Raw genomic sequence first — 17,070 nt, 5'->3', positions numbered from 1 at the left:
AGTCTGCAGAAGGATACAGACGGGTTAAGAGAGCAGCCAAAAACTTGGCAGATAGAATGTAATGTGGGGGAAAAAAATGAAGTTATGCACTTTCACAGGTCGAACAGCTGAGCTAAAGATTATTTAAATCGAGAAAGGGTGCAGGAAGCTATTGAACAGAGGATTTGGGAGATCTCATCCATGCATCATAAAAATTAGAATCCAAGTTCATTGGGTAATAAGGAAGGCAAATAAACTTTATGCCAATGGGAATGGAATACAATAGTGAGGTTTGGCTAAATCTATTCAAGGCACTAGTCAGACCACAGCTGACATACTGTGAACAGGTCTGAGGAAACATTTAAAAAGGAAAGATATACTGGCATTGAAAGCAGTCCACAGAAGGTTCATTAGACTGATACCAGGTCTTATGAGGAGGTTCAGTAAATGAGGACTGAACTCAGAATATAGAAGTATGAGAGGTGACCTTTATGAAACATACAAGATTCTCAGAGGACTTGATACAGTTGACGAGAAAAGGTTGTCTCCCCTTGTGGGAGAATCTAGGACCAGAGGGTATAATCTCAGAATAAGGGGTCACACATTAAGAGAAAGAGGAGGAGGAATTGGGCAGCACAGTGGCTCAGTGGTTAGCATTGCTGCCTCACAGCGCTAGGGACCCAGATTCAATTTCCCCCTCGGGCGACTCCCCGTATCTGCGTGGGTTTCCTCCGGGAGCTCCAGTTTCCTCCCACAGTCCAAAGGTGTGCAGGCTAGGTGGACTGGCCATGCTAAATTGCCACTAGTGTTCAGGGATGAGTAGATTAGTTGGGTTATAGGGGGATGGGTCTGGGTGGGATGCTGTGAGGGTTGGTGTGGACTTGTTCGGGCAAAGGGCCTGTTTCCACACTGTAGGGATTGTATGAAATGAATTTCTTTGAAGATGAATTTGAGGAATTCTTTGCCACAGGTGGATGCTGAGACTGGCTGATCATGTATAGCCCAGGCTGAGAGAGTCAGATTTTTCATCAATAATGGGAATTGAGGATTATGTGGTAAAGGCAGGAAAGTGGAATTGACAATTAATCAGATCAGCCATGATCTCAATGGAGTAGCAGATTAGATTTGATGGGCCAAATGGTCCCCTTCTCTTTGTTTCTCATCAATAACAGCCTTGGTTTCTTGTTAGTTAGATGGTCGCTTATCCATGCTAATATCAATCCAGTAGTGCAAGTTTTAATCTCGTGGTATCTTATCAAATGCCTTTTGGAAATTCAAATACAGTACAACTACCAGTTTCTTTAAATATCCTGCTTCTTCCATCTTCAGAACTCCAAATTTGTAAGACAGGATTTCCACATCACGAAACCATTGTAAGGCATTGTAGCACCATTACTATGTTCTAAATGCCCTGCTACTACCTCTTTGATAATGGATTCCAGTATTTTTTTTCCAATGACAGAAGTTAGACTAGCTGACATTATTTCTTGCTTTGTCTCCTTCCCTTTGCGAAAAAGCATGCGTAACACCTGTATTCAACTTGGAGAGCAAGATTACAACCAATGCATCCACTAACTCTGGAGTCACTTCTTTTAAGACCTTAAGCCACAGGTCAACAGGATCAGAAGAACTGCCAGCCTCATACTCCAATTGCTTTCTCCATTACCTCTCTTCTATTGTGCCTTTTTCTTTAAAGAGAGTGTCAGGACACGAAGAAGCCCTTTGGCCCTTCAAGTGTTGCTGACCTATATACACTAATCCACTTTCCAACACCTGGTTTATAGCCTTGGATGCTATGACATTTCAAGTGCTCATCCATGTATCTTTATAAAGGTTGTAATGTTTCCTGCCTCTACCACCCTCTCAGGCATTGCACCCCAGTGATTGTTTTAAATTCCATTTTAGTTTTTGCCTGTGGAATTGCTACTATTCTTGGATATTCTTGTTCCCTTCATTTGACAGAGTCAAAGTACTTGTTCAAACCCCAAACCATTTCCCATTATTTATTTACTCAGTATCACCCTCTAAAGGGACCAGTACTCACTTAAGCTACATTTTTTTCTTTCTCGTTACATATACCTGTCAAAGCACTTGTCATTTATTTATATATTTCTTGCTAGTTTTCTCACGTACTCGAATTCTTTTTCTTTTAAAATACACATTCTTTGCTCACGTCTACACCAAAGTACACTAAAAGACTGAAAGGGCTTGAATGGATAAATACTAATAGTTACTTTTTCTGGGTGGAGGATCTAGAATTAGGGAGTATAGCCCAAGAGTAAAGGATCAAATATTTAGGTCACAAATGAAATGTTCACTCACTCAAGGGTGTCAGATCCTTTGGAATTTTCTACCCTAGACAGCTGTGGAAGCTCAATCATTAAATGACCAAGTTGTGAAGTTGATTTTCGGAGCTTGAGGAAATCAAGGAATATGAAATTCAGACAGGAAAATATATTTAAAATCAAAAATCAACCATAATCTTTGAGACAGAGCAGGTTTGAGAGGTCAACAGGCCTGCTCCTATGTCCTATGGAGGTGGGCCAGACAGGGTTTTTAAAAATGTCTAACAGCTCTGGTTTGTAGCTTTCCAAAAAAGCTCAAGTATTAAATTTGACATTTCATGAATGATTCCCAGAAGTGTCTTTCAAAATCAGTATCAGCCTCTGTCCGTGAGCATTTAGAATTTTTATTTCTAGCCATCAACAAAACCCAGTTGTGTTTTGCAACTTTTGCACAGGAAGAAAGATTCAATTATATAGGAAACAGCAGACTGACAAGATCTTTAATAATGTGCTAAAATTCAGTAAAACAGTCAAGTGTAGCTTTATTTTGGTACGGGCACAAAAAGTCAAAATGGACCATATGAAATTAAGTCAGAGATAGTAGGAACTGCAGATACTGGAGAATCTGAGATAACAAGGTGTAGAGCTGAATGAACACAGCAGGCCAAGCAGCATCATAGGAGCAGGAAGGCTGATGTTTCGGGCCTAGACCCTTCATCAGAAATGAAGGGTCTAGGCCTGAAATGTCAGCCTTCCTACTCCTATGATGCTGTTTGACCTGCTGTATTCATCCAGCTGTACACCTTGTTATCTCATATGAAATTAAAGTACTTACGCATGTGGGCATATGTATTTCACATGTGGGGTCTTGATAGCTGTTAAGCCCTCTGCCCAGCCATACCTAGAAAATAATGCAAAGATAGTAGCTACAAACTTTACACAAAAATGTGAAATACTCTCAGCCAAAATGAACTCTAACTCACCCAAGGGGTAAATGTCATCAGTGAATACCATCATTCACTAAATAGCAAATTGTATGACTGTAAGTCACATTTTCTGAATCTGCTACCAGACTGTACACATTGTGCTCAGGGCAGTGATCAGAAATGGAAAACCATCTTTCCTTCCTAATTGAGAAGTGGCAAGGCCCAAGCAAAGTATGCTGGAAATGTCAGACTGATAGAAGATACATACCTCCAAAAATGACAATGTTTTATGTTTAACAAAATAGTTTAGGAAAGTTGTACATTTTCAGCAATAGACTAAGTTTCTGTTGCATGCCATCACACTTAAATGATACACAACATAAAACACAGTTGAGTGGCTGAGTGCTGGAGGCTAGCTGTAACAAGATACATTTGATCACCAATAATTAACAAGTAAGAACAGCATATGTAAATCTATTTAATATGTCCTCTATATTTCTTAAAAATAGATATTTCCATATATAAAGTCGAAACTATAGAGGTATTTCCCTTCTGCCCATCACAGGACCAAAATCCCAACATGTATTTTTTGACCTGTTAGCTGAGGAAATCCTCCAAGAGAAACCTTATGTATTATATCTTCCAGAGAAACCTGTTGCCAAACAAACCAAATAAAACAGATGAAAAGTCACCAGGAGCTCTGCAATAATGAATAAAAACAGGAAGTGATTTCAAAGAGATGAAAATATGGAAGCATCTGTGGAGACAAAGAGTTAACAGTTCAGAAGACTTATTCAGAACTCTTTCTTGCATTCATACAAGGCATTTGACAAAGTAAATGAAGCAGCTCTGGGCTGTGCTCCAGGATTCGAATAACCAAGGAATTTCACAATTCGGCAAACACTTCATAATATGACTCCAAAATGTCGAGTGGAAGACCTGAAACAGATGACTAGTCTGGATCGTTACAAAGCAAGGATGTGGGATTGTCCCCATACTACTTTTAACAAGTCAAGCTGCCTAGTGTAGATGATCGTTGTCTATTATTTAGCATTTCACAAACGTTTCACTGCTTAAAACACCTAACGCTGACAACATCTTTGTGTAATAGCAATTAGTATACTTAATTCTGTATTAGTTGTGACTTTTTCCTCTTATTTTGTTCGATCCTATTAAATTGTTCACTTGTCATCTCATTTCCAACACTGAAAATGAACTTCTACAGATTAATTTGTCCTTTCAGATGCCAAGTTAAAAACGTCTCCTTCTAGATGTTGTTTTCAACTCATTCGGTATTACACTGTTTACAGGTTTGCTTAGTTCCATGAATGGCAATGCTTGGGACTGAGTGGTTGAAAAAGGCACGAGTCTTTATGAAACTATTTACATTTAGAAATGGTGCATATTGCTTAAAGACAACCACAATGAGGTATTGCCATAATAAATTGTGAGCAGAGGCAGCAGCAAATTGGAAATTTGTTCATGTATCTGCTCTTTTAGAAGGCTGACAAAGAGAAACCTGGAATTACAAACCAGTTAGCCTAACATCGGTGGTGGGGAAAATTGTTGGAGAATATAAATCGAGGATAGGGTAACTGATCACCTCAAAAAATTTCAGTTAATCAGGGAGAGTCAGCATCGATTCACAAAAGGTAGGTCATGTCTGACAAACTTCAGTTTTTTGAAGAAGTGACAAAGGTGGTGGACAGAGGCAAGTCAATGGATGTTGTTTACAAAGACTTCCAAATAGCTTCTGATAAAGTCCTACACAGACTGTTAGCAAAGATGGAAGCCCATAGAATTTAGGACAAATTACTGACATGGATAGGAAATTGGCTGAGTGGCAGGAAACAGCTAGAGTAACGAGCAAGTACTCAAATTGGCAGGACGTGACTAGTGGTGTCCTGTAGAGTTTGGGTTGGGACCTCAATTATTTACAATATTCATTAACATCCTGGATAATTCCTCCCACAGTTCAAAGATGTATAGGTTAGGTGGATTGGCCATACTAAATTGCCCAGTAGCATCCAGGGATATGCAGGCTAGGGGATTAGCCATGATTAATGCAGACTTCTAGGGATAGGGTGGGGTGCTCCTCAGGATGGGCCACATGGCTTCTATCTACATGGTAGGGATTCTATGATTCTATGAAAGACAGGATAGATACTACTTCCACTGGTTGAAAATTCTAGAAGCAAGGGGCATAGTCTAAGAATTTGGGTCAGGCCATTCAAGAGAGATGTTAGAAAGAACTTCTACATGCAAAAGAACAGTGGAGGTTTGGAACTTGTTCTCAAAACAAGTGTCAATTCTATTTAACTTTAAATCTCAGACAGGCAAATTTGTATTTAAGTAGAGTTATCAAGGGATACGGGCTACAGCAAGCATATAGACTTAGGCCACAGATCAGCCATGATCTTACTTAATGGCAGAGGAAGCTCACGGGATTGAATAGCTTATTCCTGTTCTTAGCTTCTTGATTTATTTTTAATCTGTCTGTAGTTTGCAGAAAAACAATTTTTCAGGTTCATATGTGCAAAAAAGAAAAAAAAGACAGCGTATGCCTTGTACAGAAGAGATTAAACTCATTTTTCGTGTTGCCTTGGTCTCAACCCACAAAATATTAGCTAATACATAACAAAACATTATTGCTGAATTAACATTATAAAACAGTAATTTTGATAAATGACTTCAATAATTCTCCATAATCAGTGGTATCGTGCTTTTTCCACATTTTCAGTTAAATATTACTCAATTTTATATGGGAAGCACTCAAATTGTCAAAGGGTTTCTAGTGAATTTATAGATTATCCAAGAAATAATTATTATGATGTGTTTAGCATTAGGTGCGCCTGTATTTCCCCTCTCAGAGTTTGGCCAAATGCATGCTTATCACATATAAGAAAAATGGTCGTGGGGTGCCAAGTCATCATGGAAGCAGGAAAAAAAAAAAGAATAATAAAAAAAAACAAACATTCGCAGGATAAGAGTGTTGACTAGGCCAGCATTTATTGCCAATCACTAAGTGCCCAGACGGTTAAAAATCAACCACATTGCTGTGGGTCTGAAGTCACACGCAGGCCAGACAAGGCACGGACAGCAACGTCCTTCCCTAAAGGACACAAGTGAACAATGTAAGTTTCTACCTGTCAATTGACAATTGTTTCATGGTCATCATTAGACTCTTAAATTTCATTTTTTTTTAAAAATTTGAAGTCAAGTTCTGTCACCTTCAATAGCAGGATTCAAAACCCCAGTCTCCAAAACATTACCTGTGTCTCTGAATTAATAGCAATAAAATCATCTGGCCATCACGTCCTATAAGTGATCGACCCTGTCCTTAACACTAAAACTTGGGCCTGATCGCATATCTATACTGGTTCATGGGGAAATAAAAAGTACAGAATGTAGACATTTTTGCTCCATCTGTCGATGAGAGGGGCCAAGGGCAGTGCCAATCATTCTGAAGATGGGTAGCTAGCCAATCAGATTTAAGGAGTGGGACATGTGGTTCTCACACCACACTAGGGGTACATTTAGTGAATCAATGTTGAACAAAACCAATTTTCACCATACACCTGTGAAGTTATGTATTATACACAAGAATCGTTTTTAAAAATAAACTTACCCAGTGTCTCCCAATCCATGGAGAAAGATAACCTGCAGGTAAAAAGGAGAATAAACAAAATAAAGATTTTAAAAAAACTAGCAATAAATCTTAACATGAAGTAAATACCTTAAAAAAAAACAAGATTACTGCACAGAAAACAGGAATGAGATGGAATGGTGCAAAGAAAGAACAGGTCTGTAGTTTCCTCAATAAAACTGGTTCAAACATCTCAGGTACAATTAGAAATACTCTACCCATTATCTGAAACATCTTCTGCTTTATAAATAGCTTGCAATGCAAATTGACCACAGCTTGACGAGGGCAAGGGAGCATTTGAAATCCTGATAATTGACTTGACCATAAAGTTATAAAATGATAAAGCACAAAAGGCCATTTTGCCCATCAATGCCCGAGCTGGATTTTTGAAAGAACTATCCAAGTATTTGGGTCACTAATGTCCTTTGGGGAAAGAAACTGCTATCCTTACCTGGTCTTTGATATAACAAGGTGTACAGCTGGATGGACACAGCAGGCCAAGCAGCATCATAGGAGCAGGAAGGCTGACGTTTCAGGCCTATTCCATTTCTGATGAAGGGTCTAGGCCCGAGACGTCAGCCTTCCTGCTCCTATGATGCTGCTTGGCCTGCTGTGTCCATCCAGCTCTACACCTGGTTATCTCAGATTTTCCAGCATCTGCAGTTCCTACTATCTCTGATACGCTTAATTTGATGTTCAGTTTGTATTTTGCCAGAAACACTCACCCCTAGACCTCCCCACAGCCTTGATTCAATATGGACAGGAGTTGAATTCCAGAGATAACAGTGAATGTCCTTGATATCAAAGCAATTTTGTGGCAAACAAACTTAGTAGATGTTGATGGGAATTGAAGGAAAGCCTCAACACTGGAATCATACCTAGTACAAAAGGAAGATAGTTGTGGTCATTGGAGGTCAATCACAGCCCCACTACAGCAATACATGAATTCTTGGGGATATTCCCCTGCCACTGATCAGGAACTTAATGAATCAACTATACACATACAGTTGCTAGAACAGCAGGTCAGAAGCTGGTCCTATTCTGTAGGAAATGAATTATATCTTGCTTCCCCAAAGCCTTTCCACCATCTCCAAGACACGAGTAAGAAGTCTGACAGAACACTCTTCAGGTACCTGGATGAATGCAGTTACAACATTTGGAAAACAAAATTACTGATGACTTAATAGCTTGCCGGATTGACACCAAACACCCCATCTGAACTATTCATACTAATGCACCATAGCAGCATTATGAACGATGACCTACTACTCGCTAAGTTTCAATAGTATTACTTGCAATCCTCCTGGTCGGATTCTTGAAACTTTTCTCAGTCATATTTTCAAACCACCTTCATCCGTTCACACTTCACTGTGCAGTATTAGAATACTCTTTTTTGGAATTGTTGTTTCAGGAGGGTTTCCCCGTAAAAATCAACGACATTGGCTTAATCTTCACCTAGGAGTAATGTGGCAAAACAATTGTGAATTACTCTCTCAGTTAGAGATTCATAGAGTCTTGTAATTTTTTCTGCAGTTTCTTCGATGCATTCACATCCTTCCTACTATGTGGAACCAAAACTTGACACAGCTAAGAACCGACAAGTATTTTATATGCGCATGCCCAGTGCAACACAACATGTGTGCCTCTAAGTTTTTTGTCACCCTATGAGCTGTATGTCCTTGCTTATTATGATCTGCCTGTACTGTTCGTAAACAAAGCTTTTCACTATACTTGGGTACACTTGACATTAAATAATTAAATCAAATCTTTTTTCTTGTATACACTATGCTGCAATTAAGACCAGGATACTGTTGTTTTATTCACTGCTCTCAACTGGTCCTGCCACCTTAATGTGTTACACACATTGACACTCAGGTCTCTAGTCCTGTACCCTCTACAATTGTAGCTCTTATTTTACCTTGTCTGCTCATTTGCTTCCTACCAAAATGTATTACACTCTCTGCATGGAGCTTCATCTATCACCTATCTTCTGCCCACTATATCAGCTTGTCTATGCGCCTTTGAAGTTTCACGCTGTCCTTCACACAATTTACAATGCTTCCAAGTTTTGTATCATCCACATACTATAGGGTCCCAATATCAATCCCCACTGAGCTAGATGATAAACATTCCTTCAGCCCAAAATATACCCATTGGCCTTTATTCTGGCTGAAAGTTAGGAAACAATCCCATGACCACAACTGTACTCATTTTTATTTGATAAGCTACAAGTTCTCACAAGACTGTCATGTGGCACTGTATCAAAATGCCTGCTGAAAGTTCATGTACAATACAGCACGACCTGCATTGACTCCGCTACCACTTCATAATCTCCAGAAATTTAATTAAACACCATTTTCCTTTTACAAATCTATGCTGGCTCTTCCTAACCAAGCCATCTTCTGTGCAACTGATAATTCAGTCCCAAATAGCATAGTTTGAGTTTCAAGGAGAAACCACAATTATCTTATCTTATATATCACTGGTATTTTCATGTGACATTTGAGGGTTTGAAAGAAAATGAGTGCAACATCTAAAAAAGTAGAGAGCAGCTGTCCCATCTAACCTCTCCTAAACAGAAGTTATGTCTAATGCACAAGAGTCACTTCCTTACTACCTAGGTGTTACTTTCTCCAGGCAGAAACAAAAAAACCAAACATCAATATCCAAATTAGGAAAACATGTTGAAACTTTTCCTCAAATCCCCCAAGGCAATCAAAACTCCTTCAAGAAACTGTATTAAATGTTACTGATATTAATTGATACCTACCTCCAAAATTTGATCTTCCCCCAGGAAGGACCTCTAGGAAAAGTACACCACCTGCTTAAGTCAGCAACTTCTTGTTTCAAGCCTACTCCTTGATTAGAAAAAACACCTAATATCTAACATATTTCTTCCCTTGTGCAAGTAAAATGCAAGACCCTAGACCTTAGTAAAATTAATTGCTGAAAAGAGTTTTCAAATCTTCATGTAATCATTGTCAATGTCCTCAATCAAATTGAGGAAGTCTACACCTCCCTTAGGTAAATAGAATCAGGAATTTAACCTAAAGTAGCTAAAGTATTTTCAATGAAAAAAAACTTGGCCCTCCTCAAAACAGTTCCAAAAGCTTCAGTATCACTTAGACAGTAAACCAGAATTAGGCACAGCACTTTGTATGAGGTCTAACTCAAAAAGTCAAGAATTAACACAAAATGTTTCATTTTGTATGGATTGCTTTATGAATAATCCTTGTAAAGGGGCACCAAGAAATAACCCATTTCCCACAATTAAATTAGGGGAGAACCAAAAACTCATGTTGCACTTGCACATCAATGGCAAAGACTGGAGAACACGACAAGCTGCCGTTTTAAGAGGGAATGCTGCACTATTGGAGGTTCCATTTTGTAGTAGAGATGTTGAAGCAAGATGCCATCTGCCTGACCACATTCACAACACAAAACAGATCTGGTCATTATCACAATGCTGTTTTTGACAGTTTGCTGGGAGAAGTTTGGCAGGTACATTTACTATAAAGTGACTACTCTTCAAAAGTGCTTCATTGTCACAAATTTCTTTGCAGCTAGTCTTAATGAAAATGTTACACGATTACAAGTCATTCCTCTTTTCCTTTAGCTGCAACTTCTCAACATTGGTCATGAATGTTTAGAGATTCATGAATCATGTTTCAGCATTCATCAATTGTGTCCTTTGAAGTGCAAATAGGGGTAGGTGGTAGCATTGGTGGTATTGTTACGAGATCAGCAAGCCAGAGGCTCAAGCAATGTTTTGGGGTCCTAGGTTTGAATATTACCAAGGTGGGAGAATTTGCATTAAATAAGTATCGAGAATTAAAAAAGGTCAAAAGTTGACCATAAAACCATTGTTGAAAATACCTATCTGGTTTAATAATGTCCTTTAGGGACCTTACCCTGCTAACATATGACTCTAGACGTACAACAATGTGATTGAATCAACTGCCCTTTGAAGTGGCCAAGCAGCCATTTAGATGCAACAACCAGTAAAAATTCTTAAATATGAAAACTGTACAAGCCATCTGCTATTAACTCAGGCAGTAACGAGTGACAGCAGTTAGCTCAGTCTTGCCGGACTGCAAAATCTTCCTTATCATCTGGGGTCTACAGCCAAAATAGGGAGATCTAGCTTTGACTAGTCAATCAACAGACTGCGTGTAAGATGTGATTCTACGCATATAGTAATATCCCACACAGCACCAAGCTGGTAGGACAGACTCAGTAGGAGGTTGTGGCAAAGTGGTATACAGTGGGAAGGGAATGCCCTGGGAGTCTTCAACATTGGACTGTAGGAGTCAAAGATGTGCAGACTAGGTGGATTGGCCATGCTAAATTGCCCATAGTGTCCAGGGATGTTTGGGTTAGACATAGGGAAATGCAGGAATAGGGGAATGAGTCAGGGTGGACTTGTTGGGCCAAATGGCCTGTTTCCACACTGTAGGAATTCTATGAACTTCTATGAACACTATTAAGTCTTAGGTATCAAATATGATTAAGGAAACCTCCTGCTGATTGCAGGGAGGGGTGTAAGGTTTGTAGGCATTTTGCACAACACCCGCCCCCCCCCCCCAAACACCCCTTACCCAGGTTAAAGGAGCAGCACCAGACAACACTAAAAATGAAGTATCAACCTAGTGATGCTAAAAAAAAACAGAATTACCTGCGTGCCAACAGCACACAATCAGCAAGTGATGGAGAGAGCTAAGCCATTCCACAACTACTGAGATCAAAGCTGTGTGTCCTGCCACTTCCAATTATGAAGTGCAGTTCACAGTTAACTCACGAGAGGATACAGCTCCACAAAAATCCACATCCTCAATGACGGGAGAGCCCATCACATCAGTGCAACGGATAAACTGCACCCCTAGCCAAACTGTCGCTTACAATGTGAAAAATTGCCCAGGTACATCGTGTACACAAAAAGCAGGCCAACACAGACAATTACCAGCCATCAGTTTACTTTTAGTAATAAGAGAAGTGATGGAAGAGGTCATCAACAACATCTAATTCTTAGCAATAAATTGCTCAATGATGCTCAGTTTTTGGCTCTGCCATGGTGACTCAGCTCCTGACCTCGTTACAGCCTTAGTTCCAACTAAACAAAAGTGCTGAATTCCAGAGGTGAGATGAGAGAGACTGGCTTGACATCAAGGCCACAGTTGACAAAGTGTGGCATCAAGGAGCCACAGTAAAACTTGAGTCAGGGGAACCTCTCTATTGGCTGGAGTAATTCCTGTTAAAGACAGGTGGTTATGGTTGAAGGTCACTCATCAACCCCAGAACATCTAAGTGCTCACAAGGAAGGCTCAACCTTCAGCTGGTCCATCAATGTTCTTCCCTCCACTGTAAGGGAAGTAGTAAGAAACTTTGCCGATCATCGTACAACATTAAGCACAGCTTGCAATGACGAAGACTGAAGCAGTCCATGTTCACATGTAACAACACCTGGGCAAAAAGTCTAGATTTTTGGGCTGACAAGTGGCAAGTCAGAAATGGTCATTGTCTAACCATTCCCCTTTGACATTCTATAGCATTACCATTGCCAAATCCCACACAATATGCATCCTGACAGCAACAAGCGACCAGAAACTGGACTAGACCAGCTAAATAAACATGGAGGCTACAAGAGCAAGGCGGAGGTTAGGAATCCCGCAGTGAGCAAGTCACCTCCTGACTCCCCAAAGCCTGTCCATCATCTACACAGCGCAGGTCAGAAGTCTGATGGAATGCTCTCCATGTGCACGGTTGACTGTAGTTCAAGCAACACAAAGAAAAACAAACAAAACTGGACACCATCTAATTCAAAGCGCACTGCTTCTGGATGCACTGCCAATTTGTCTCAACACCACCGATACTCAGTAGTAGCAGGGCGAACCATCTATAAGCATAACTGAAATCCAACAAGTTCCTTTGACAGCACCTTCCAAACTCAATCATTACCATTTAGAAGAACAAGGGGGCAGATACCTGGGAACACTTATAAGATCCCCCTCAAGCCACTCACCATCTTCACTTGAAGAAGACTGTTTCTTCATAGTCACAAGGTTAAAATCCTGGAAGGAGTTCCCTCATGGCATTATGGATTTCCACTAAATGGACTGCAGCAGTTCAAGAAGGCTGCCCATCACTACCTTCTCAAGGGCAAATATGGATAGGCAACAAATACTGCTCCAGCTAGCAACACCTACATTATATGAATGAATTTAAAAAAAAATGCTTACTGATAACCCTCCTCTGTACATAACATTTTGCTTCAAGTTAAATACTGTTTGCCAGAAACAGCCTCATTCCACGAATTCAGTGCTGATCTCAGTTTCTAAGGCTCCTCAATAGTGATAACAGTTCAAACTACTCAACATTTTCATCAAGGTCACTGAACAAAGGGCTCAATACCATCATGCACAACAACACTGGTAGTCAGTCTTCAAGCAAATCCACATCCATTGATAAATGAAACTTTCTGCTAAAGGACATGCAGCCAATACTTTATCAATGGTGAACATTTCCCAATAGTTTTACACTTGTTATCTTGTGGAACAAAATGTGAAAATCATGCTTTCTGAAAATCCAGATAGGCATTATCTGAAAACATAAATATATCCAACTCAAGGCAAAGGACTGTCACAAGCGAAGTTTTAATTTCAAAAGGTACAAGAAAAGACTTGAGAGAAAAAAAGTAAGGAGATTTGAAAAAAAATCAGCAGACAAGAGAGTGTGAGAAAAGGAAAGGCATACCAAGAGATAAAAATGGATAGGAAAGAAAAAAAAAACTTAAGGAATATCAAAGTTAAAGCAACAGCTTTAAGTATTTTGTTGGAAGGAGTGATTTAAGGGGATTCTGGATTCATAGATACAGGGGAGAAAAAAGGTAAGTGACAAACTTTATAAATAAGTACTTTGTGCATGCAACAGGAACAGCATAAAGAGTGGTACAAGGAAAAGCAAAACAATATGGAAATTGCAGGTGCAGTCATTATTCAGTCATTTTTCCACAAGATTTGAAACTTGCAAAAACTACTGCCCTGTTTGCAAAGGGCAACAGAAACAAAAAAGGTAACGTAACAACAGCCCCATCAGCTCAACATCTGCCCGGGAAAGTTACCAGGATTCGTCATTATGGGCAACATGGTTGAGTAACAATTGGTAAATTTTTATTTTCTGGCAGGCACAAAATCATAGAAATGTACAGCATGGAAACAGGCCCGTCGGTCCAACTTGTCCATGCAAACCAGACATCCTAAATTAATCCAGTCCCATTTGCCAGCATTTGGCCCATATCCCTCTAAACTCTTCCTATTCATCTACCTATCCAGATGCCTTTTAAATGTCGTAACTGTACCAGCCTCCACCATCTACTCTGGCAGTTCATTCTATACACGCACCACCCTCTGTGTGAAAAAGTTGCCCCTCAGATCCATTTTAAATCTTCTCCCTCTCACCTTAAACCTATGCCCTCTAGTTTTGGACTGCCCTATCCTGGGGAAAAGATCTTGACTATTCACCATGCCCCTCATGATTTTATAAACTTCTATAAAAGGTCAGCCCTCAGCCTCTGACACTCCAGGGAAAATAGCTCCAGCCCATTCAGCCTTTCCCTATAGTTCAAACAGTCTAATCCTGGCGACATACTTATCAATCTTTTCTGAACCGTTTCAAGTTTCACCATATTTTTGTTAGCAGGGAGACCAGAATTGAACGCAGTATTCTAAAAGTGGCTTAGCCAATGTCCTGTACGGCTACAACATGACCTCAATTCCTACATTCAATGCACTGACCAATAAAGGCAAGTGTACCAAATGCCCTCTTTCCTACCCTGTCTATGACTAAGTGCGACTCCACTTTCTAGGAACTACAAACCTGCACCCTAAAGTCTCTGTTTGGTAACACTTCCCAGGACCTTACCATTAAGTGTACAAGTCCTGCCCTGATTTGTCTAACCAAAATATGCACCTCACATTTATCTAAATTAAGCTCCATGTGCCACTCCCTGGCTCATTTGTCCATCTGACCAGGACCCCATTGTACTGAGTGGAAACGTTTGACCTTGTTTGCTTGCAGGTTGGTCACTTTTGTTTAAATAAACTGCAGCTCATCAGCAATTGATAAAACAAATCAATGTAATCTGCAGATGACCAAAAACTGCACCAGTATAGGATTTGGGTGTTGTAAACATTTCTGATGCAGACATTTAGAATGCTATCAATTACTCCATTAATAGCTCATTGAAATTAAATTGTCAAATTTCTGCTTTATATTGACTTCGATTGGGAAGTTTACAACATTGTTAGGTTAGCCTGATAGGAATCTATTTTTGAATTTTATGCAAGACAGTGAAAAATTTAAGTTCCATCTGGCTTTGATGTGATAAAAACAACGAATGCCAAGGCCAGAAGTCTGTGATATATAAAACGATGTACAAATAGATTATGTATTTCCTGGTTGAAAAGTTTAGAATCGGGGCACAATTGAAAAATAAGGGGTATGCCACTTGGATGGAAGTTCAGTCTTTGAGTATATTTAAGGTACAGACTGATAGGTTTCTGATTTCCAATGGCAGAGAGTTATGGGGATGAGGCAGGTAGAAGGCATTTAAGTGTTTAATCAGCAATGATCGCATTGACTGGCAGGACAGGCTTGGTGGGCTAAATTGTTCACTCCTGTTGCAATGTATTCTTGAAGCAAAGCAGAAAATGGTGGAAATATGTGTTTAGGTAGCATCTGTGAGCAGTGAAACAGTCAACATTGCAGGTCAGTGACCTTTGAACAGAACTAAAGATTTACAAGCAGTTATGTGGACAAGGAAAATGGTGGAGGGAGAAAGAGGAGGACAATCCAAAAGGACTGTGTAAAATTGCAGGCTGGGGAGGATTTCTTACTCATAAGCTTCAGATTTAAGACAGTTAAACATCAATTTCTTCTGATGAAAATCTGTGAAATTTTTAACCACAGAATGCTGTAGAGGCTGGGTCATTACGTCTATTCAAGCCAAAGAGACAGATTTCTAAATCAGCAACGGAGCTAAGGGTTACGGGGGCAGGGTGGGGGGTAGAAGAAAGAAGGCAGAAAGGTGTTTTGAAAAAGTTCAGATTAGCCATGATGTCATCAAATGACAGCCCGAACTCAATGGGCCGAATTGCCTATTTCTGTTCCTAGTCTTATGGCATTAAGTATGAACTGCTCTTCAATTTGTGAAGGAGAGGTCACATTTGATAAATTAAGTTCTGTTTTAGATCACGACCACAATGGATAAGGGACTGTCTGTGGATGTTATTAAGTACAAGTCACTTAGCAACAAAATTCTTGCAGCCTGAATTGGAAGTTGATTGGGAATTAGGAGACAGATAGAATGGAAGGATCGAACAGGTTCTGCTCCCATAGATCTGTACTAGGGGCTCGGGTTTTCAGCATCAACATCAAGTTCTTGGATCACTGCTCAACTAATTGTATATTCAAGTTAGTAGATACCAGTAGAGGCACAATGATTTGTACAGACTGGAGCATACTTAACAAGGAGCGCAGATATGGGTGCACGGACCAAACTACATTAACATTTGAAAATATTCAAAGTTTTTTTGGAACTAAACTAATGGGTCACGGGGCAGGGGGTGATGGTAAATCAGGAGGGAAATTTGACAGTCCAATTACATGTCATTACAAGTTGGCTGTTAGGCACAAATCATTAATGGAATGTTGGCCTTCATTTTAGGGAGCTGGAATACAAAACCAAACGGGCAAGTTATGCTTCAATCTTATAGGCCTTTGGTCAGACCCCATTGGACTATTGTGTTCAGTAGAAGGCAGACCACAGGAAGAAAATAAAACAGTCTTAGAGTGCAGCACAGATTCACCAGAATGATGCAGTAAGTTAATTATGAGGACAGGATACATAAACTTGGCTTGTAATTCATCAGGTAAAGACAATTGAGAAATGAGCTGATTGAAATGTGAAAGATTCAACAGGGTGAAACATAGCAACAATTGCTTCCAGTGGGGGAAGCAAGGGACCACAATCTTAAAATTAGATAAGACAATTCAGGAGGGAAATCAGGAAGCATTCTTTTCCATGTAGCATGTAAAAGTGTGCTAGAAACACTCTTCAAAAGGCTGTGGTTATTGGAACAATTGGAGCATTCAACACTGAAGTTGATGGATATTTGATAGATAAAAGGGCAATTAAAAAGAGTCACAAACAATGGCTAGTAAAGGAATTTGAGATACT

At 39.7% G+C, this 17,070-nt stretch overlaps 1 protein-coding gene across 7 annotated transcripts in view; it reads right to left on the bottom strand.

Annotated features, from left to right (window-relative positions):
* The window catches only part of lypla1 (lysophospholipase 1), a 61,527-nt gene that overhangs the window by 40,702 nt on the left and 3,755 nt on the right, over positions 1-17,070 (bottom strand). For 4 of the 7 annotated variants that reach the window (XM_048595502.1, XM_048595506.1, XM_048595503.1 and 1 more), the window contains exons 2-3: positions 6,819-6,850; positions 3,100-3,165 (exon numbers count right to left, since the gene is read on the bottom strand). In XM_048595502.1, the coding sequence (XP_048451459.1) occupies positions 3,100-3,165; positions 6,819-6,850 (98 nt within the window). Of the gene's footprint in view, positions 1-3,099; positions 3,166-6,818; positions 6,851-17,070 lie in introns of those variants that run through there. The other 3 variants (XM_048595504.1, XM_048595505.1, XM_048595508.1) reach the window with 2 other exon arrangements.

This window comes from Rhincodon typus, chromosome 4 (genome assembly GCF_021869965.1).
Source record: "Rhincodon typus isolate 14 chromosome 4, sRhiTyp1.1, whole genome shotgun sequence".
Taxonomy (NCBI): domain Eukaryota; kingdom Metazoa; phylum Chordata; class Chondrichthyes; order Orectolobiformes; family Rhincodontidae; genus Rhincodon; species Rhincodon typus.
This window is presented reverse-complemented; position numbering and strand designations above follow the sequence as displayed.